The 22,659-nt window shown below is 35.4% G+C and overlaps 1 protein-coding gene across 2 annotated transcripts; it reads left to right on the forward strand.

Annotated features, from left to right (window-relative positions):
* Nucleotides 1–4,937: 4,937 nt before the first annotated feature.
* On the forward strand, nucleotides 4,938–17,928 carry LOC105444351. 2 transcript variants are annotated; one of them, XM_030981718.1, is made up of 11 exons: nucleotides 4,938–5,422; nucleotides 6,073–6,126; nucleotides 7,152–7,232; nucleotides 8,584–8,652; nucleotides 9,353–9,652; nucleotides 11,321–11,583; nucleotides 12,158–12,279; nucleotides 13,016–13,409; nucleotides 14,528–15,035; nucleotides 16,513–16,628; nucleotides 17,567–17,928. In XM_030981718.1, exons 1-11 carry the CDS (start codon nucleotides 5,344–5,346, stop codon nucleotides 17,912–17,914), a joined length of 2,334 nt encoding a protein of 777 aa, XP_030837578.1. In that variant the 5' UTR covers nucleotides 4,938–5,343; the 3' UTR covers nucleotides 17,915–17,928. The 2 variants fall into 2 exon arrangements, with proteins under 2 accessions (XP_030837578.1, XP_030837579.1); XM_030981719.1 differs by having other exon boundaries at nucleotides 9,392–9,652.
* The last annotated feature ends 4,731 nt before the right edge of the window (nucleotides 17,929–22,659 follow it).

Consider the following 22,659-nt stretch of genomic DNA (forward strand, 5'->3'; position numbering starts at 1 on the left):
ACAATTAATGAAAGAGCTAGAGATGACAGCAAAAGGAGTAGACGGTTGTAGAAACGACTGAATAAACTAATGAAAGAAAGATGTATCCTGTCTTCCGTCTCTTTAGATCTTTCTTTTATTATCTTTATTCATTCTTATCTATCAGTGTTTACTTCTCTTTCTTTCCGTCATCTCTATCTTATTATTATTATCATTTTGCCTATCTATAGTACCCTATGTCTTGCCGTCTCTGTATTCTCTTTTCTATTATCTTTATTCATTATTATGCTATGAGTGTATACTCCTCTTCTTGCCGTCATCTCTATCTCATTATTATTATCATTTTCCTATCTATATGTACCCTATGTCTTGCCGTCATCTCTATATCTTTCTCTTATTATCTTTATTCATTCTTATGCTATCAGTGTTTACTCTCTTTCTTTCCGTCATCTCTATCTTATTATTATTATCATTTTCCTATCTATAATTATGTACCCTATGTCTTGCCGTCATCTCTATATCTTTCTCTTATTATCTTTTCATTCTTATGCTATCAGTGTTTACTCTCTTTCTTGCCGTCATCTCTATCTTATTATTTATCATTTTCCTATCTATATGTACCCTATGTCTTGCCGTCATCTTGTATATCTTTCTCTTATTATCTTTATTCATTCTTATGCTATCAGTGTTTACTCTCTTTCTTGCCGTCATCTCTATCTTATTATTATTATTATTTTCCTATCAATATGTATCCTATGTCTTGCCGTCATCTCTATATATTTCTCTTATTATCTTTATTCATTCTTGTGCTATCAGTGTTTACTCTCTTTCTTTCCGTCATCTCTATCTTTTTTATTATATCATTTTCCTATCTATATGTACCCTATGTCTTGCCGTCATCTCTATATCTTTCTCTTATTATCTTTATTCATTCTTATGCTATCAGTGTTTACTCTCTTTCTTTCCGTCATCTCTATCTTATTATTATTATCATTTTCCTATCTATATGTACCCTATGTCTTGCCGTCATCTCTATATCTTTCTCTTATTATCTTTATTCATTCTTATGCTATCAGTGTTTACTCTCTTTCTTTCCGTCATCTCTATCTCATTATTATTGTTATTTTCGTATCAATATGTATCCTGTCTTGCCGTCATCTTTATCTCTTTCTCTTATAATCTTTATTCACAGTAAAGTCCTTTCATTTCATATCACTATTTCTCTCTCATAATGTCTCTCACGTCCGTTCTCCATATTTTATTCATTGCATACTCCACTCGTCAATCATTTCTGATAATAAGCTCTCTCACAATAAAGTAAATGGAAAACAATGCATATAGTTTATATTTTAAGATTGATTCATTCTTTCTTTGTATATCTATGGCTGTGATAAATGTACTTGAAATCAATTTTATTGAGGGGTAAAGAAGGTGAGAGAACAGATGCGGTGAACATTCATAATGAGACATTTCAATAAGATGCTGATTATGTCATGTATATCACATATAATATATTATGCCTATACCATTTTTACATGCTCATACCAGTGGGCAAAATCAATAACATTCTCTTATTTCTTATTGACTTATCATGGCACAACAAAGAAAACATCCCCACGACGTCCCTTTTCATGCCCCGCTAAACCGGACATTGACAATAACCTGGGGTAATAGGGATTTCAATGGGCAGATTAGCCCATTGTCAAGGGTGGCTGAGCGGGGTACTTTCAAGTCTCTCCCTATTGAACTTCTTTTCTTCAACAACCTAAATACTAACCTTCTGAATTGTTAGAATACTTGAGCAAGGTATGTAAAGAAAGGTAAGAAGTCCACCTTTCTAATAGATTCGATTTGAAGATGTCTTATCATTGCTAAATAAGAAATTCTAGAGGATAAAAAACTGCCGTAAATAAGAAAAATTAAACATTATATAATTATGATTATTATAAAATGATAATTCAAAATATAACAAATGACGGTTCATCGAAAAGCACGTTTTCCGGTCTACAACTTTGCTGCACAATATTTTTCATCATGATCATCCAGTGAAGAGTTATAGCCTCTTGATTCAGCAGAGTCATAAAGATTCCCTCGAAATGTGTGACCCTAAAGAATGTGGCACAGGGGGTTTTTTAAGTGGCGCATAAAGAGTTAAAAGAACCTATTGTAATTAATGTGGACCATTTATCAGGGGAGGATTAACAGGATCCTGTTAATGAGGATTATAAAAAGCGCTTAAAATGCCCTGTTTTCAGGTAACTAGATCTATATGAAAAAATTTCCGCTCGCATTATTTGTTTAAATGAAACCAAAACTAGAATTTCATCAATTATAATATATAATTTTTACCACAAGCTTTCCTTTGATACATAGATCACCAAAAAACGCCCACTGAGTACCCCACATCAAACTGGCAAATATTTTGAAAAATAGGCATTTGCGATGTCGTCTGCTATCAAGGGTGCTGGCATGTTTATGATCTGTAGTGAGACCCCCTACATGCAAGTCTGTGACGTATATTTGGACTTTGATAACATTCCATATTACCTTTAAAATTAATTAGATCTAGATACAATTTTGATATAAAATACGCTATACAAATACATAAAAATAATATAATGATAGAAACATTATTTGTTTTACTCAAATTTTAGGTTTAACATTGCGATAGAATAACAGTTATATTGTTAGGAAGCTTGTAACTCCCATTGTGTAAGATTGGCTGCATACCAGCATATGAATGACTAGACTTCTTTTTCATTCATTATGCAGATCGTACAGCTGATCTAACACAACGGGAGTACTGTGAAAAAAAAGTTCTTCAACAATTACATGTATGTGGATAAATTAAGATCTACAAAGCTTGCTAACATCCTCGTTCTGATTAAACAGTTAATGTCATGATTTTCATGCAGTTTTCGGGATGAACCGTTGCTAGAATTTTATTTTGAAAGGGATTTTACATATTAAATATATAAATGCAATGCAAGAGGTTTCTAACACTGCACATTTCTTTTAATTTAATATACTACACAAACAGTTCGTTTATGATTGTGAAAGACCAGTAAGGGTTTGTCCATAAATACATGTACGTCAAAAATTGGGGGGAATGGAATCATCATGGTGCCGCCCAGGGCATACCAAAATGGCTTTGAATGCTAGCGTAATATTTGGTTTACACCTTTACATGTATGGAAATATTTAAAGAGGTGATTCAGGGATCATATGAAATGTGAAAATGCTTCTTTTTGCACACAGTATGCCTTTGCGTTTTGGCTTTTGGCCCCCTTTTTATAGGAAATACATATCCTGCTCATCAGGATTTAGAGGAGTGCATGAGCCTAAAATTCCCTGTGTTCAGGTTGCTTTAAATATAAAAAAATGACCTCGTGTTTTGCGCTCGCATGATTGATTAAGAGAAGGGAGGGGTATTATACATGTATGTTCATGGAAAATTTAAACTCAAAAAGTGCAATGATTAGCCTACTTGACTTCAGGTCACTTTATGAAAATTTCCACTCACGATTTGCACTCGCATTATTTGTTTAAGGAGATACATTCCCTGTTCATGAGGATTAAAAGGAGGCACTTAAAATGCCTTGCTTTCAGGTCACTCTGAAGAAAAAATGGTTAATGTTGGATCTGCCTCTGCAAACAGTTATTTTGTATCAAAGGTCCGTTTTATCAACTTACGCACCCCCCCCCCCTGAAAAATCCCATTTACAGGCCTGCCTTACCATACCCATATTGGCAAAAGAGTACAAGGTTATAACTAGACCGAGGTATCTGTCTTCAGATACATGTCTAGGTTATAACCTCATATAGTGGATGAGTGGTTAGATCTATAACTTTACGCCTTACCATACCCATATTAGTAAAAGAGTACAAGGTTATAACTAGACGAAGTATCTTCAGATACATGTCTAGGTTATAACCTTATACAGTGGATGAGTGGAATAGATCTATAAATCTTAAACTTTTAGTAGAAGAATACTTCAGAGTAATAAGACTAAATTAGACATACATGTTGATCTAGTTATAATACTACATCAAGTAGGCTAGATGTATATAGATCTTGACCTATACACATCATATGTATGTCCCCCCTTAATCTAAATGGCGTAACTTTTTATCAAAAAGACACTGACACTTACCTCTTGTGTTTACAGAACAATTGATGATACATTTTGGTAACAAGATCTGATGTGAATTTTTTCAATAAACTGAAGGGATTTTGTAATTTTTTTCCAATTTAGGAGGCTTGAACATTGCAATTTGTCCCCTAAAATTATGCTCACCAAACCGTGCAAAGACACAAAAAGTGTCAGGATAAGTCAGTTGCAAAGGGGTCTAACAATGGATGATAAACAACAACAGTACTTGAACTACTACACCATATAAAAGGAAATTGCCAAAATGCACCGACCCCCCCACCCCCCACCAGATAACTCTTGTGACTTTAAAGAAAATCCAATCTCAGGGCATCCAATGCCAACATAAACACTGATATTTCGGTCTAGCCTAGACTAGTCTAGATCTATGCAGGTAGTGCCTTATATGTTTTTTATTAAAAATTGAGTTTTTAATTCATGTTTAAATGTAAAACTTTGATTTATTCCCTCTGATCATACATTTAAAGATAAACTCCAGTACTGGTAAAAAAAAAAAATTAATTCTCACAGAATCAAACGAAACTTACACTGAATGTTCAAGATTACAAATAAATGACATGTGCCAAACAATTTTGGAAGAAAATGTATACTGGCTGAGTAATGAGCATAGAAAGACAAGGAAACCAAGGTAGTACCATCCCCGACACCATGTGTGTTGTCCCATATATAGCTTTCTATGTGAGTGTTTGTTACTTTACCAAGACTCGGTCAAATTTATTATGATTTTGATGACTCCAGAACCTTGCAGTGCACACCAATACTTACATGCTACATGATCAACTGTTTCTGATCCTTTCACACCTCTACTTTCACAATGCAAGCGCATTACCAGTACTAAAGTTTATCTTTAAGTTTAAGGACACTCTATGGGTTACTTGTTAAAGAATTAGAAGAACTAAACAGTTTACATTTGCCCATAGATATATACCAAACACCTGGGCCTGCGTCTACCACGTGCATGTGCATTGGGTTGCTAACATAGAGTTACATGTACATACGCAGGAACTGAGTGCGCGCACATGAATAAACGCACTTAGCACCCAAGTCGAGTTGGGTGCCGCGCGTCGAGGGTAGACCCGTTAAGTTCTTCTAACTCCTTAACCAGTAACCCATAGAGTATCGGATAAAGTTCTTTGGGGTTTATTTTATGTATTCTAGCTGTTCAAGATCTAGTGCTTCATGCTGAAGAAACATGGCTGTTTTGGATCCACTGACAGAGTTGGAGAGTGCAGCTGAGCCTGATGATGCTCTTCCAAACACACAGATGACAGGTAAGTAAATTATGGGAAAGAATTCTTAAATAATGTGCTGTAAGTGAATGCAGAAACAAATGTAGCACAGCGAAAGTTTGCAAAATGGACATAGATGAGAACTAGTAGTAGTGGGTCTTTCCATAACCTGACACCCTAACCCTAAACCCTAGGGTTAGGATTAGGTTTAGGATTAGGGTGTCGGGTTATGGAAACACCCAGTAGTAGTAGGCCTACATGTACTGTGAATTTTCAAAGATCATTGTGATAATTGTGTAAATATCTTCAGCTTTCATAGCTATTGTTCAGTGTATTTTAAATTCACAGCATATTGAATTGAATTGAATTTATAATATTAACAACAATACTATTATTTATTATCATAGTGGTGTTACATAATACATGTATGCTGTAATGTTTTGGACGATTACAATTCCTAGTTTTTTCAGAGCTTGTTTTTTCCCAAAATTGTAAACAGATTTGTTTTGATGTTGTGCAACATGGACAGAAATTGAGCTTTTACACAGTCTGTCATGTTGTCTACATGTACAATGTATCCCTCATTTCTAGGAATAGCTAAATCCTTTCATTGACCTTTCCATATAAAATAAAAGAAGAGTGCCAAACAATGTAAACCATTTAAGCAATATCATATTTATGAATGTACTTAGGTCTCCAGACAGAGCTTGAGAGTGAAGCTGATGAGGATCTACATTGTGAGACAGGTATGTTCTGGGAAAATTCCATACAATGTTTTGGGGAAAAGCAGAACAAACTTTAAAGAATGAAGAAAAACTCAAAAACTTAAACATGACTTAAAGTATCATTGAAGAGCAGAAGACTTTATTCCTGCGTTTATATTGAAGTAAAACCCCAAATTTGAATAAAACAGTTCTATAGATTTGTCTTCATTTTGTAATTTGACAGAATTTGAGCTTTTGCTTTGCGTGTGCATGTTTATATTCTGCGTTCTGGTATTTAAGCTTCCTTTAAATGACTTTTCCGTAAACTAAAGAAGAGTGCCAAACAATGAAAACAAAAGCAATGTCCCCTATGATGAGTAGCTATTCAGCTCATACATGTAGTATACATAGTACAATAGACAAGATTAAGTGTGCTGGTCAATGCCTTAATTGGGTCATGAAAGTGAATACCATTTTCCTATTGCATCTGATTGTACATATATATATATATATATATCTGCCTTACTGTTGTCAGTGTAGAATAGGTGGCCCACTAATTTTTTACAGTTTACACTATGATTAAAATTTTGTACTTACAATTTTCACTAAAATTCTTATTTGCTACACAAAAAAGATAATTAAAAAAGTATTCAATTCTATCTAATTCAGGAATGTGTATGTTTTTACAACACCAAGACAATTTGAACTACAAAAAAAAAGGTGAAATCTGACAAGATATCATACACGTACATGTATTTGCATGTCAATAATAAATATTGCAACTTTCCATTCACATTAACATTAAAGTTTCCTGTGAGCATGTCACATAGCTTGCCTGGTCTATTCTTTTTTCCCCTTCATTTGCTATATATCCGTATTGGACAGCACAAGTACAGCTGACTGTCTGCTGTCTTTGAAAAAAATAACACCATGCATGGTTAGCAATTAGCATGGCAGGGCTTAATGTATCTGTAAAAGACAAGTATTATGCCCTTACCTACATTGTATTATGTTAAGCGTATGTGGTATACATGTACATGTACATCTTTTCATTTGAATTCCTACAGGTCCCTGGACTCCTGGTATCTTTATCACTGAACTTGAGAGTGATGCAGATGAGGATGCTTGCCATATTCCAAGGAAAAGGGGTTAGTGTAACATCACTTATGAGTAATTGGTGTTCAATAAAGCTGTATGAAATTTTGGGTGAATTGACACTTGGTCTACTCTCACTTTGTCTAATGCCCGTTTGGTCTCATCCCACATTGTCTAATATCCCATTTTGTCTATAACCAGTTGGTCTAATAACCATTTGGTCTAATTGCCACTTAATCCATTTCCTATTTCTTCTAATTCCCAGTTAGGCTATCCCATTTCGTCTAATACCCTCTTGGTCTAACACCACTTAGTCTATCTGATTAGATGAACTGGTAATAGACCAGATGATCTTTTGGCAAAATGGGGAAAAGTATTATAGACAAAATGGTAGTTAGACCATTTGATAATTAGACAAAATGACAATCAGCCTTAGTGGGAATTAGTCCAAGTGATGATTGGACCAAACGGCAATTAGACCAAAGTGATAGTAGACCAAATGGGTTTAGCCATGTTAGTGTTAGATGATGTGGGAATTAGACCAACTGGTAGTAGACCAAGTGGATATGAACCAAATTTTGAACCATGAGCTTATTTCAAGTCAATTGTTATCCATATTGTGACTGGGCCTTTTATTTTATTTGAGGGCAGGAAATGACCTGGGATGGGTGTCAATACCATACATGTATGTGCTAGACATTGAACAATTTAAATGATTCTGTTAGAAAAAGAGTATTTGTTGAGTAATCAGCATAATAACCAAGGCATGATGTAGAAAGACTGTAATTTGATCAGTATTGACCAGTTGTTTTTTAGCTAGTAGTCAATATTTGATGATATTTTTGCTAGCCTAAAAAAAGCTAGTACACACATCTCAAAGCAGTCAATATATCTATATTATATCTTCAAAAATATTTGTGTTACCAATCTGGTATTAAAAAAATGAGCTTACCCTGTTCTTTCATCCAACTGGCATGTCATTAGGGCTAAATTAGGCTAAATTTCTTTGAAAAAACTTCACATTTTAGCAAAAATTGATGTTAATCTTGGCCAAAACGGTTCATATTTTTGGCTCACTTTTTCTCACCACAAACATTTTAGATAAGACTTGTTATGCCTCCACCTCTGCCTCATGTTTTCGGGTTGTCCGTCCGTACCCCCCTACCCCCCCCCCCCCTACCCCCCATTGGACAAAGCATGTTTTTATGTGTGTTGGTTTGAATTTTTTTTGTTAATCGGGGTCTACCAAAATCCTGCGCCTGCAACCCCCCCCCCCCCCCCCCCCCTTAGCAAAAAGCTAAGTTGAGTCAATTAAGATTTTTGTATCCATTTATACTGCAACATAATGATAATGATTATACAAGATATAGTTAAGTCATTCTTCATTTTTATATCATTGCACAGGAAAAAAGAGAAGACATGTGACATTTCAACTGGAATCATCATGCAGTGATCAAGAGCAGAAAAAAAGAGGTACTTACTCAAACAATCTGATATAACAAAGTAATTCTTAAGGGTCTTTCCAACATTTGCCCCTGCGGTAAATAAGTTTGCACATTGACCCCCCCAAAATGGCGTGTAAACCGGGCAATCAAGATGAGCAATACGCATCGCAACAATGCAACATCCCATTTTCCTGGCATGTGATTGGTCAAATATTTTTGCCTCCAGGAACCAAAATAAAAATTGCTTAGGTTTTGATTGGAGGAGATGCTTCTTCGTATGTGAACAGTCTGATAGGTTTATTACTGCATCGTTTTCTCATTTACCGCGGGGGCAAATGTTGAGGAGGTTTACCTGCTCTTATGAGAACGGCCCTTTATTATAGTAGACGGCAGTTTTTTAATGAACCATGTAAGTACATGTATGATATTATTTAGAAAATGTTACCATGGCAATCGCCAAAGACTTCTGTAGGTAAATGGTAACAAGTGGATTTGACAACGGGATATTTCAATTTTGCATGGCGATCCAAATTATATTGTACTTCAAAGCAAGTAAAGTCCTTCAGAAGTTGCAACTTGAATAAATTTTGAGAATTTTACTTCATTCCATTCATACATGTACATAAGCTGGCTATGCCGCACAAAGATTTGGTTATTCTTGTAGGCTTTCATGCCTGTTTACAACAATGGAGACGTAACTGCTTTGTTTTTTACTTCCCCTTTTGCAGTTAGAACTGGTCATCAGACATTTATAACTGTCCTTGCAGGAAGATGTTGTTCAACAGATTGTCTGGCAAGAGTCACACGAGCAGATGCAGCTGCAGCTCGGATCGCTTTTAAGGAAAAGTCGCTGGGTGATCAGAGGACATGGCTGATGGAGTACTTCAGAACCCACTCTTCTCGGTCTGAAAATGAAAGTCTCCAATTCTCCTACAACATCGGTTTGGAGCAGGTGTGTGCCACAGCCTGGCATCAAGTCGTTGGAATTGTGAGGTCAAGATTCTACTACTGGCAGAAGCAGTTCAGAGGTGAGGTTCATATTTCAAAACAGTTTCTTTGAAAATTCATGGCCTTTGTACATAATGTACTGGGCAAAAAATGTACATAAACCCTAAAAGAATCTCCCATATTCATCCAACGTATTATTGTCCTTTTTTGTTTATAGAAAGCTTGCAGGTAGTTAAACTTGAAATACAGAGTGACTGTTGGTCATTCTTATTGGTTTGGCTAAAACTCTTTTTTCCTGGCTCATTTGTATGATATAAACCTCTCACAAAATTATAGGTAAAATTTCTTGTTTTGATATCTCAAAATCATTTGAAATAAGTTCATCTTCAGAAGAATATGAGAATACTGCATTGGCATTCAATCAGAATTGATATCAATTAAACACAATCTTATCTCTAAACAAATGAAGAATTCACTGTTGACAAAAATGCATTTTGCAAGATTTGACTTTCTACTTGGTCAGATATTCAGGTGTCCTGCATATTCCATGATTACATTATAAAAATTGGGCATCATTGTCTAGGGGAATGAACAGGCTTTCCAATGGTGCCAAACTGAAGTATCATTTAATCATTTAATACAACGAGAGATACCCTTTCTCAAACTTGAATTGCAGAACTTTTTGTGAGGGGTTTTCGTGTACGACAGCTGCATTATCTTTCATTACTCTTATGTAGCTTTAACACTTACTGTACTGGGGGGTGGGGGGCATCAGCCCACCCCTGCATTTTCGGGGATTGTGCTGTAACCGCTATTTGCTGTTTTTGGAAATCAGTAGGATGCGAATGCTAGAGAGTTACCTGACCTTTTGTGACCAAAGGTCAAGCCGAAAATTGAAATTTTTGTCATCTTGTCTACCAAACAAATGGCAAAGTGAAGTTTCTTGTTTGGGTCTATGAATCAGTAATGTTTCATTCTTTAGACTAGATTTATCATTTACTCAAACTGTAAATTGATCCAGATAATGATCTTAAGTATAAGAAGTCCTAAAACAATAAAATACATAAGAATTGAAAAACAGTAAAATACATTAGAAATTCATAATGGGGCGCCCAGTGTCAAATCTGACAGACATGGCGCAGTACAAATGGCCGTTATTATATTATTATTATTATAAAACAAGTATATGGACAATTCAATTATATGATAATGTCAAATAGGCTTTTAAGAAACTTTTTGCCAAAAAATAAACTCTGTAAAAGCAGCACAGCATTTATGTTCCTTGAGCAAGGCACTTTGTCTACATTGCTTCACCTTACCCAGGTGTTAAAATGGGTACCCTGTAGGATGCGAACGCAATGCAGTTGAATTGGCATTGTGTGCGCCTAATAGGTGACCAGCTGGAATGCTCCCCAGGGAGAGGAGATTGTGCACTGTAAATGCTGTTTTTTTTTTGTAATTGAATCCAATGACTGGGGCAATAATATGCTGTGAGCGCTTTGGTCTTAACTCGTAAAGCGCTTTATAAGAGACTGGTATTATTATTATTTATTTATGTAATTCATAATAAAAAACATATTCATGAATAGAATTTGCATAAATGACAAAGTAAGCAATTTTCAGCCAAAAATATAGGTAAGGTCTCTTCCTTTGCGCAATATCTGAGGCGCATGCCGAGTTTTGTGGTGATCAGCCATTTTCGATATTTCTAGTTATTTCCATGCATGCATTTAATTTGTTGTGAATAGATGGACTGCTATACCCATTGCCTGCTAACTGCTTGAGGAAAGGACACAAGATTAACAAAACCCTAAACGCGAAGACAGAACTTAATGCATTTGCTCGTTCCTATGGAGACCGAATGCCTGACAGAGAGTCTGTAAACCTTCCACATGGGTTCACAAAGCGAGAGGTGTATAGAAGAATACGACAAGATAATGCTGAGGTTTGTTCTGAGACTCACTTCAAAAGGATTTGGAGAAAGGAAGAGCAGCACATCACAATCCCCAAGGTATTGTAAATTCCATTGACCCTAAACTGTACTGGATGGGAGTGAGTGGGGCGGGACGCTCAAAAGCTCTAAACATAGGTTGTTGCATACCATAATCAAAACCGCCATGTTTTCAGCAATGCCACTTCATTACTTTTTATTTTGACACTACACTACCGTAAGTTTTTGCAAAAACAGACAATTCTTTTATAGTGTCATATGACCCATCATGATTTCAGGTCAGTTTTTTTGTACAAAACATATTGCAGTTTTAATGCACTCCAAATGGGCCAATCGCCACAAAATTATGCAGAGATTTTGCCATTAGTTTCGCGGAAATTTGCTTATTTTATCAATAATGCTAATTTATGCAAATTATACCCCCGGTACAGTTAGGGTTAGACATAGATGAATTTATGATTCTTAGCCAGACGAAATCTGTTAAATTCCTGAGGCCTCTTGTATCTTTGTGTCAATATATTATTATATTAGTCTTATAACATCTACATTTATATGCATCAAGAAAACACATCCATAACATTAATTTTGTAATTAACAATCCTTCTCTTTGATATTTTTCTTTTTTTCTTTATAGGTGAACCGCTTCTCTAAGTGCGATGTGTGCACAGAGCTGAAAATGAAGCTTGGCAAGACAAACGACAAAGATGTTCGAAGACAATTGATTGCACAACATCAAAAACATGTAGAGAAACAAAGGTACAGCAAACTTTGATTAAAGCTTGAAGTTAATGTTGTAATTGATTTTGATGTACTTTTTTTTCTTTTAAGCATTTAGAATGAGGTGATCTGTGATCCAGTATTTTAAGTGCAACAAATGACAACCATGGATGTATTTTACATGTAGCTACAATATACAACTAGAGCTATGTCATTATATGCTTTCCTCATAGAAGTGAATATTTCAACAAAGATTTTGAAGGAGACAAAAACCGAGAAAGCTTAGAGGAATACTCAGGCTCCAAGATAAGTTGCTTTAAATAGAAGCGGCAAAATTGGAGAAAAATAACAGAACAAATTAAAAAATTGGACAACAAATATTAGCAATAAGAGAGTAATGAAATTCTTAATGGAAAAAAACAACAACAATGTTAATATATTTGAATAGGTGACCACAATAAAATATTGGCATTTGAACTGCCTATACGGATGTTTGGTTCTAATCAGTGGATATTTGACGTGAAAAGCCTATAGTAGAAGAAAAATACAATAGTAGGGAAAACAGGAGAAGAAATGTAGGCACAAGTTCATTACTTTAAAAAAGTATATTGGTCACAATTAAGTATCATTGATATAGACGTAAACCTAGCCAAGTCTCAGATAACACATTCAAATTACAATTTACTCGTGTATTTAAGGCATTAGTATTGGTTTTGTGATCAAAACTTCTAAGCATAGCATGACTCCTCATTGCTCTTTACCTTCTTTTCAGCAGCAGTGAGAGACAAAAATATTACAAACACATCCGCAAAGCGAAGTCACAGCCAGAGAAATACATGAGTGTAATCATCGATGGGATGGATCAGCACTGCACATCAATACCGCAACTCCATCCAACACCTAAAGCTCTGAGCTACAATGATCAACTGCACACTCACATCACCGGTGCACTTGTTCATGGAAGAGGTCAACACGCCTACATCGATTTTAACGAGTACCCACATGACAGCAACCTAACCATTAATATCCTGCTCAACATCCTGGTCCGTTATGCCGACTCTCTTCCACCAGTCCTCTACCTACAGCTGGACAACACTTCTAGGGAGAATAAGAATCGACATCTCTTTTCTTTTCTGTCCCTGCTCCTTGAACTCAATATCTTCAAGAAGGTAATGTTTAATACATGTTCTTTTTAGTAATTAATTGTCAATATAAGTATTCAGTCTGTAATGATGCTTTATTTAATCGCAAAATGAAAAGGAAATTTTGTTTATTTGAACTTGTATTGGATGGATAAGAGAATGCCTTTGTCTTGGAGGTTCTTTTCAGAATCATGTAAAGGACGAGTCAGAAATAATGATATACCTCGGAAATTGCCCATTGTTTGAGAATAAACATTATAAATATTCACTTTTGTCAGAAAACTATTCACAGTTGACAGTAAATTAAAGTAACTTGGTAAAAACCCAATTGCACCAAAACCTTGGGTTTAAAAGTACATGATATTTTGTGAAGGGATATGTAAATATAAAAATGTTTGACATGTACTGGTAGAGTACACTTTCCCGCTGCATGCAGTACCATTGCTGTTGGGCATCTATTCATGAAACAGCGTTTGAAAGTGGGTCAAACCCACTCTCTCGAAGTTGTAGTGTGAGCAGGAGAGAACAACGATGCAGAAAGAGTGTGAAAAAAAAGAGAAAATATTCATGATTACAAATTATTTTCACCATGGCAAATTTCCAAGGTGAATCATTATTTCTGACTCACTTTTTATGATGGGGGATTTTGCACTATTGTATTGTTGCATATCTTCAGTTGATCCTCTGTTTTAATCTATCAAATACATTTACTGCCCAAAATGTCTGATATGTGTAGGCATCATAGGGTTAAAAAAAGATATTGTGACTTAGAATTATTTACTTTACACAGATACATGTATACCAATGGTAAATAGTGTTTTGGGTTTTTTGTTGTTGGTCGTAGCCTATTATTCTCGGAAAGATTGAACCCTATGAACGGGAAAGAGGTAGTGCACATTAGAAACCATGGGCAATATAAAGTTGTCATCTTTGTCATCAGTGTACATATGATTTGTAAAGCGTAAACAAAAACAAGCTTTGATAAATATGTTTTTTGTTAGATAAATGTTCTGATAAATGAAGAAAAATTTCAATTGAATAAATTATCCCTCATGCTTATTGGGTTGTATCATTGAGGAATGTCCCTAAAATTCAATTTATTCCATACTGTTGTTCACCTTATAACGTTTATTGTTTGCATTTAGATCAAAGTTGGCTTCTTGATGGTCGGTCACACACATGAGGACATCGACCAGTTCTTTTCAAGGATTGCAACTCACTTGAAGAAAAGGAGCACCCCATCTTTTCCAAAACTTCTGCAAGCTATTCCCGCCGCTTTCCACAAAGCTCACTGCCCTACAACAGCGGAGCGCATCTTACACCTCTTTGATGTTCGCAAATGGCTTCTTCCCCATCAACACAGCATGTGCTATCACAGTAAACCACACATATTCAAATTCGCACTGCACCAAGGAAAAGCCACCCTACAAACAAAAGACTGGTCAACTACACCACATTGGAGAGACACCACTGGCATCAACCACATCCTGTCATCACATCCAGACGGACAACCAACATTGGTAGAGAAGTCATTTGCGGACATCAATATCATACATCTACCAGACAAGCTCCAGCCATACTTGGAAGAAGTAGACATTGAGGCATGGAGGTCCCTCTATGAGCTACTCACCTTGGAAGAGGAGGAGAATGAAGGTATCATTTCTGTCATTTTTTAAACTTCCAAAATTGATGGTGTTATGGTATTTTTTTCCATCACCTATGAAACATTGAAAAATACAATGTAGCATCTTCAAGCTTTATGGCCCAAAACTTTGACAATTTGTATTGAAGTCTTGACTGTTACACCCCTTCATGGCACAATTCACAAAAAAATCTTAATAGCGAACTAGGCTAGTGGGACACAAAAATATTGGTTTATCTAATGCATATAACCATTGACTACAAATCAAATGGATGGTGGTCTATAGAAAAAAGAGGAATGGCTGTTTTACAGAGAGCCAGCAAATTACGCGCCAATTTATGATATTTGATTGCCTCTCACAAGGGAGCAGCTGAGTCAGCAGCATAGATAAACCTGAGAGGATATTTTTGAGTTTTTCTCCACTCATTCTTTAAAATTTTTTTTTTTTAGAGATAGATATTATGGTATTGCTATTTTTCGAGATTTAACCCTATAGCCTGGATGAGGGGGGGGGGGGGGGGGGGGGGGGGGTGGGGGGGGGGGGGGGGGGGAAGGGGGACTAATTTGGCCCCCCCTTAAAACATTTTTCACAATAACTATTTAAAGCGAAGACATTCTGCGCTGAAATTTCATGACTTTTTTCCTTCACATCTCGCGCAACAACGCCCGGGCATGCAGTTCCTATGCTACACATAATTTTGTACATGTACTTGCACATCGGACCCAAAATAGCTCAAAAACGTGGTTTCTTGTAGAATTTCAATACAAATTGTGTATTAGCTAATATTTTTAAATGTATTATTATATCTGCTTTCACAGATTGAAATCTATTTCGTTTATGCTAGTTATGATCGCATAAGTGTTGCCAACAAATTTCATTGAAAAAACAATAAAAATGAAAAGGTCGAAAAACAGAGAAATTAAAAAAACAATGAAATACATAACTTAATTTTGATACTGGATTTTTTTTTAAAGTACGCTTGTTAAGAATAATACATAGAGTGTCTAGATCAAAAGAACAGCACATTTCGAGCTGTTTTGAGTGATTTAGAGCAAAAAAGGTCTAATTTCATGCTTAAATTAGCATAATTAGCATAATCGATTAAACAAAATATTTTTCAGAGAGATTAATATACGATTTTGGAGATTATGTTGCAGGTGACGATTTCATCACGATCAGGCAGTTGAGGGGCGAGATCTCGGGGGGGGGGGGGGGGCTAAATTAGCACCCCCCCCCCCCCCCCTTTGACACTGCATAGCCCGGGCTATATAGGGTTTTAAAAAAATATATATATGACCTTTCAAGAGATTAGGTCATAGTATCATTAGATAAAACGATTATTATTCCAAGAATTTGCCACTATATGTTTATATAACTGGATGAAGGTAATAACAACCTATCTAGCTGGCTGATCATAAACTTTGATATTTTAGCACACTGTTTCTTACATCAGGGCTATAATACATTTCCTTTGTGTGTTTTAACAGAAGATTCAACAGTGAGATGGCCTATATGCGATCTACTGATAATGGCCAAACAACCAACTGACAGACCACAGCTTGAGGAGCATGCTTGCAACACAGAGGATGAAACATTCAGACAGGTACATGTTTCATTAATATGTCCCTTAATTAAGACAAAGATATTGTGAACCATATTTAGTATTAAATGTATTTTAATCGTTATTTACAACTTGAGTTGCTTCCTAAAAAAAAAAAATGTAAATCATCTACAATGCTGCATGACTAACACACTCAGCTTAATTGCATCTTGAGTGCAACATTATTCCCTAACAGAATTTACACTCTGTATAGTCTTCACACAAGATCTAGCCCCTAATATATATACATGTAAGCCCTTGCATAATTCCAGTCATTACAGTAATTACAAGTCATGCCGAGTATTTTGGGGTCAGGTCATGTCAGGTAAAGATTAGCTTTGGGTACTAGTGATTGCTATACGCTTGTGCATTAGTTGCAAAAGTCTTCCCAAATTTTTGTTGTTTTTGTTGTTTCTTGTTTTTTTTTTTTCTTAAACATCAATGTGAGCACCTCAAAAAATTGTAGTTATCTGCATTTACGTAATCGTAGGTATCGCACATCTGCATTTCTGCATTGAATTGCTACAATACACAGACAATGGGAAAATCGTCAATTTGCACGTTACCCGATGGTCAAAACTTTTTATATTTGGCATCAAAAGATGCGCAAGACTCTATGCTATAAAGTCATGAAAGCTCCCGGCACAAAAAAAAAATATCCTTAAACATATCCCGGTGAACGTACAGCCCTTTTAGGGTTAATTGAAAATCAAAAAATACAAAAATAGTAGAAGTTTCAACAATATTTTCTGATTTTATAAAAGAAAATTATTTATTAGGTTTCAGAAAGAATTACTATAATAATATGTTTATATGTTGTAAATAAAGTGTACATAAGGAATTGTCTTGAATCACTGATAATGTATGTAGTGGCACTACACTATTCGTTTTCAATTCACTTTCTTATTTTATTTATTTTACTTTCTTTTTCTTTTTGTTAGGTTCACATAGGACCCAAAGTAAAGGAACAGAGGACAGAAGTTAGGGAGAGAGACATGGTGGCAACATATCTCCCAGAGTACTCGACACACTGGCCTCAAGTTGGCTGCATTCGCAGTGTACATGAAGACAAGTCCCTACAGATCGAGTGGTACACAGGAACCTTGACTTCTAAGTGGAAGGAGGTAAAGGTACCAGTCAAAGGACAAAAGGGCAGGAAACAGCTTTGGGTTGAGACTATTGATTCTAGTTCTGTGATTCTCCCTCCTTTCTCACTGACTGCTGGAGAAAAACTTCCTCTTCAAACAGTGAATGGTTTGAGAGAGAAGCACAGTAGCTATTTTCAGTAGCTTTGTAGATCCTAGCTTAATTGGGCCATTGTAATTGCCTTAGCTATCAAATAATTGAGCAAAATAGTAGGCCTATTGGTTTCAATAAAATTGGAGTAATATTTTTTGGGGGTGGGGGCTGTGAAGCACAAGTGGAGGAGCTTTTTAATTTCACCAGAGGGTCCTTAGTACAAATCTTAGTTGCATGAGATTTACAATCTATATGATTTAAACAGATGTAATTTTATCTTTTTTAATATTACTGTAATATTTTGAATTGAAAACTTACAAGCTTATTCCGCTGCCAGACATGGCCGGATCAGAAAATGTACAAGTAACGGATGGTACTTTTGTTTAATCCGTCATGCGGCTGTCACACTTGAGGAACGGATGTCGTTTTTTGGCATCGGTTGATATCCGTTAAAATGGTTTCATGTCCTTTTTGTCTCGCCTGCGTAGCAGGAGCCAGGCATAGGCGTCACTTTTTACACCGGCGGTGTCGGTGTCAACAATTATGTTGTACACCCAATAACTTTCTATATCTTCGAGCTAGGATCACCAAATTCTTACCAGTGGTACATTTCTTGAAGACTCAGGTCAAGTTCGAATATGGGTCATGGTCGACAAAGTTCAAAGGTCAAAAGGTCAATGAACTTAATATACAAAGCTGTACTTATGCTGTACACACAATAACTCTCCACAGCTTTGAAGTAGAATCGTGAAATTCATACCAGTGGTACATCTCTTGAAGACTCAGATCAAGTTTGAATATGGGCGATATCCGACAAAGGTGAAAGGTCAAAAGTTGTTGTTGTTGTTTTCCAGTTTTTACGGCACTGTCAAAAAGTCTATGAACTTTTTATTAAAAGCATAGTACACACAATAACTTTCCATAGTTTTGATCAAGGATTGCCAAATTCACACCAGTGGTACATCTCTTGTAGACTCGGGTCAAGTTCGAATATGGGTCATGGTCGACAAAGTTCAAAGGTCAAAAGGTCAATGAACTTAATATACAAAGCTGTACTTATGCTGTACACACAATAACTCTCCACAGCTTTGAAGTAGAATCGTGAAATTCATACCAGTGGTACATCTCTTGAAGACTCAGATCAAGTTTGAATATGGGCGATATCCGACAAAGGTGAAAGGTCAAAAGTTGTTGTTGTTGTTTTCCAGTTTTTACGGCACTGTCAAAAAGTCTATGAACTTTTTATTAAAAGCATAGTACACACAATAACTTTCCATAGTTTTGATCAAGGATTGCCAAATTCACACCAGTGGTACATCTCTTGTAGACTCGGGTCAAGTTCGAATATGGGTCACTCGTGTTCAACAAAGTTCAAAGGTTAAAAGGTCATTGAACTTAACATACAAAGCTGTATACACACAATAACTTTCCACAGCTTTGAAGTAGGATCGCCAAATTCATACCAGTGGTACATCTCCTGTCTGGTAAAAACTTATACGATTCAGAGAACAAGTGTCATGTATAAACTTATACAATTTAGAGAAGAAGTGCCATGTATAAACTTATACGCTTTAGAGAACAAGTGTCATGTATAAACTTATACGCTTTAGAGAAGAAGTGCCTTGTATAAACTTATACGCTTTAGAGAACAAGTGTCATGTATAAACTTATACGATTCAGATAACAAGTGTCATGTATAAATTTATACGATTCAGAGAATAAGTGTCATGAATAAACTTATACGCTTTAGAGAACAAGTGTCTCGTATAAATCTATACGATTCAGAGAACAAGTGTCATGTATAAATTTATACGCTTTAGAGAACAAGTGACATGTATAAATTTATACGATTCAGAGAACAAGTGTTATGTATAAACTTATACGCTTTAGAGAACAAGTGTCATGTATAAATTTATACGATTCAGAGAACAAGTGTCATGTATAAATTTATACGATTCAGAGAACAAGTGTTATGTATAAACTTATACGCTTTAGAGAACAAGTGTCAAGTATAAATTTATACGATTCAGAGAACAAGTGTCATGAATAAATTTATACGCTTTAGAGAAGAAGTGCCATGTATAAATTTATACGATTCAGAGAACAAGTGTCATGTATAAATTTATACGCTTTAGAGAACAAGTGTCATGTATAAATTTATACGCTTTAGAGAACAAGTGTCATGTATAAACTTATACGCTTTAGAGAACAAGTGTCATGTATAAATTTATACGATTCAGAGAACAAGTGTCATGTATAAACTTATACGCTTTAGAGAACAAGTGTCATGTATAAACTTATACGATTCAGATAACAAGTGTCATGTATAAACTTACATTAATTCATTGAATTAATCAATATATATGTATTTGAATTTTGATACAGTATACATGTACATGTAACATATATTGATGGACAAATAAAGGATACCAATGAATATTCATTGGTTTTATTTAATTGGAATCAGTTGTGTAATGCAGTTCAATTTAATGCTCTGAAAACAGTGACTAAGTTAGAGTTTGCAGAGAGTGTTGACATGTGTTAATGAAAAGAAGCTTGATTCATTATTTTTGTAAACCTTTCTTTCCACCTGATATTAACAATTACACATTTTTTGCAAGTTATCTTTAGCTTTTTGATAAACATAAGGCATCAATTATATTGGAAAAATAAAGAAAATATGTGAAATTGGCAGTCCATAATATGCTTTTTTTGTCCAGATTGGAATAAATTATTGTTACATGTACATTTGTAAGATTTTGACTATAATGTGGCAATCATTACCCTTGGAAATCAAAATGAGACTCACTCTATGAATGTCAGGTTTGGATGGGTCTTCATGAGTTGGATAATCTCAGCTGCCTTCTCGTTGAACAGGCCAATTTCGGTAATGGACAGCATGGTGAGCCCAGGACATGATGCTATCACCGCCTTGCAGAATGACAAGGGATCACTCAGGGTAGTTGTATTGAAGCTAGTGCTATTCACTCCCCGTATGTGAAGGTAAGTTAGATGATGGAATGGAGAGCAGGCCATCGTTACGATGTTTGATGAGACATTCTCCTTGGCAGACCAGTTAAGTACGAGGTTTTGAACTCGGGGACATGATGTATGAAGTCCAAGATTCCACAGACTGGTCACATGCTTACCATCTACATATAGCTTATCTACTGAGGTATTTTGATGAGTCTACATGAAACAACAGCGGTGAAAAAAAGCTCGATCACTAATATGCTTTGAAGGGAACCAACACTAACGTAAGAAATTATATTACATAACATGACTCATAATTGTTTTAATAAAGTAATGTTATTGTTCATATCATGTTTAGTAAATAGTCCACAATTCGTCCTTGTTTTCACGAAGTGACGGTAGTGAGGAAAATCGTAACGCAAAGTGAATGCAATTTTTTTTCACTACCGTCACTTCGTGAAAACAGCGACGAATTATACAATAATAAAACAGGGTTTTCATCAGTTTTAAGTAAGAAGAAATAAACAAACGCATAGTTTTGTGCAAAATGGGAGAAACAATACAATTTTTTAAACGTTTGGATGCCGAGATTATAAATGATAAAGAGAATCTTCCATTGACAGTACACTTATATTCGATGCCGTTCCATATGAACTATAACCGATTTATTTTTCCAAAATATTAAAAATAGCTCTTTGTTTTCCATATTAGTGATCCAGCACATTGTTTCATTAGGCCTAAACGTGTACTGCCCTCCCTTTACAATTTTTTTTTGTCTATCATAAGACTCTAGAAAAGGTGTTTGCGGTATTGTTTTAGATACAAAACAATTAGAGCATTTCCCCCCTGTATGACAAACACATCATGATCATTTTGCCAATACAAGTTTTCTCACATCATTAGCATTATCGACGTTCAAAATTTCTTAACGTTTTTATTTTTTCTCCCTTTTTCTGAAACGTTCGTAAATTGTTTCTTTAAAATTATTGTGTGTTTCCAGCAACATGACCAAAGTCAACTTGATAACGTGTGTTATTATCCTCCCTTTTCAGTGGCAGATAACGGGATTGTAGTATTCATTTTAATCTTTTTTATTGTGATATTCGTTTAGCCAGGCTTAAAAAATAAATCATTCAAATGATTTCACATTAATGAAAGTTACACATTTCATGATGAAAAACATAATTAACAAAAAACTATATAGAAAATAGCTTACGGCAGTCATTCATTAATCGATATCTAACGAGCTTCAATAAAATATGCATGGTTAAACTTCATTCTAAATTGAAGGAAAAAAAGATATATAAAACCATGCATAGATTTACTAAACAGCCCGTAGTATGTCGTCTTAACTTGATAGCAAGGCAACATGCATTATCCTTTCCGCAATTCCTTTATCATTCACATTTAGTCTGTCTTGTTTTTCTAAACCCATTTCTTTTGAGCTTGGAACAAAAAGGGGATTTTTATTTCAGTCTCGGAATAGTAAAGATACATACCAGTGTCTCTCCATCGTCCATGTCAACTGGTCTGATATCCGTCAGGCTGAGTGACTGGAGGCGTGGTAGCGAGAGAATGGAGCGTAGTCGACATGGAGTTATATTAACATCCCATATTCTAAGCTCCTGGATCTGTGCAAAGACAATTGATTAGTTTACACCAAAGTAGAATTCACGATGCTATCTAATTATTGTTTTTACTAAAATACACTTTTTAAATCACAGCTAAACTCAGATGAATCTGCATCTCAGTAACTCTATCATTCACTTTTAAAGTCTGATTATTTCGTCTCTATTTTTGCTATAGTTCAAATGAATCAACA

Source organism: Strongylocentrotus purpuratus, unplaced genomic scaffold (assembly GCF_000002235.5).
Source record: "Strongylocentrotus purpuratus isolate Spur 01 unplaced genomic scaffold, Spur_5.0 spur5_scaffold_12, whole genome shotgun sequence".
Classification (NCBI taxonomy): Eukaryota; Metazoa; Echinodermata; class Echinoidea; order Camarodonta; family Strongylocentrotidae; genus Strongylocentrotus; species Strongylocentrotus purpuratus.

What these genes read in the sequence shown, in the direction of transcription:
- LOC105444351 (XM_030981718.1), top strand. Translation starts at nt 5,344, where the DNA reads ATGGCTGTTTTGGATCCACTGACAGAGTTGGAGAGTGCAGCTGAGCCT. An exon ending in CCATATTCCAAGGAAAAGGG is followed by an intron (nt 7,233 to 8,583) that starts GTTAGTGTAACA and finishes ATCATTGCACAG; the next exon opens with GAAAAAAGAGAAGACATGTG. An exon ending in AACTCAATATCTTCAAGAAG is followed by an intron (nt 13,410 to 14,527) that starts GTAATGTTTAAT and finishes GTTTGCATTTAG; the next exon opens with ATCAAAGTTGGCTTCTTGAT.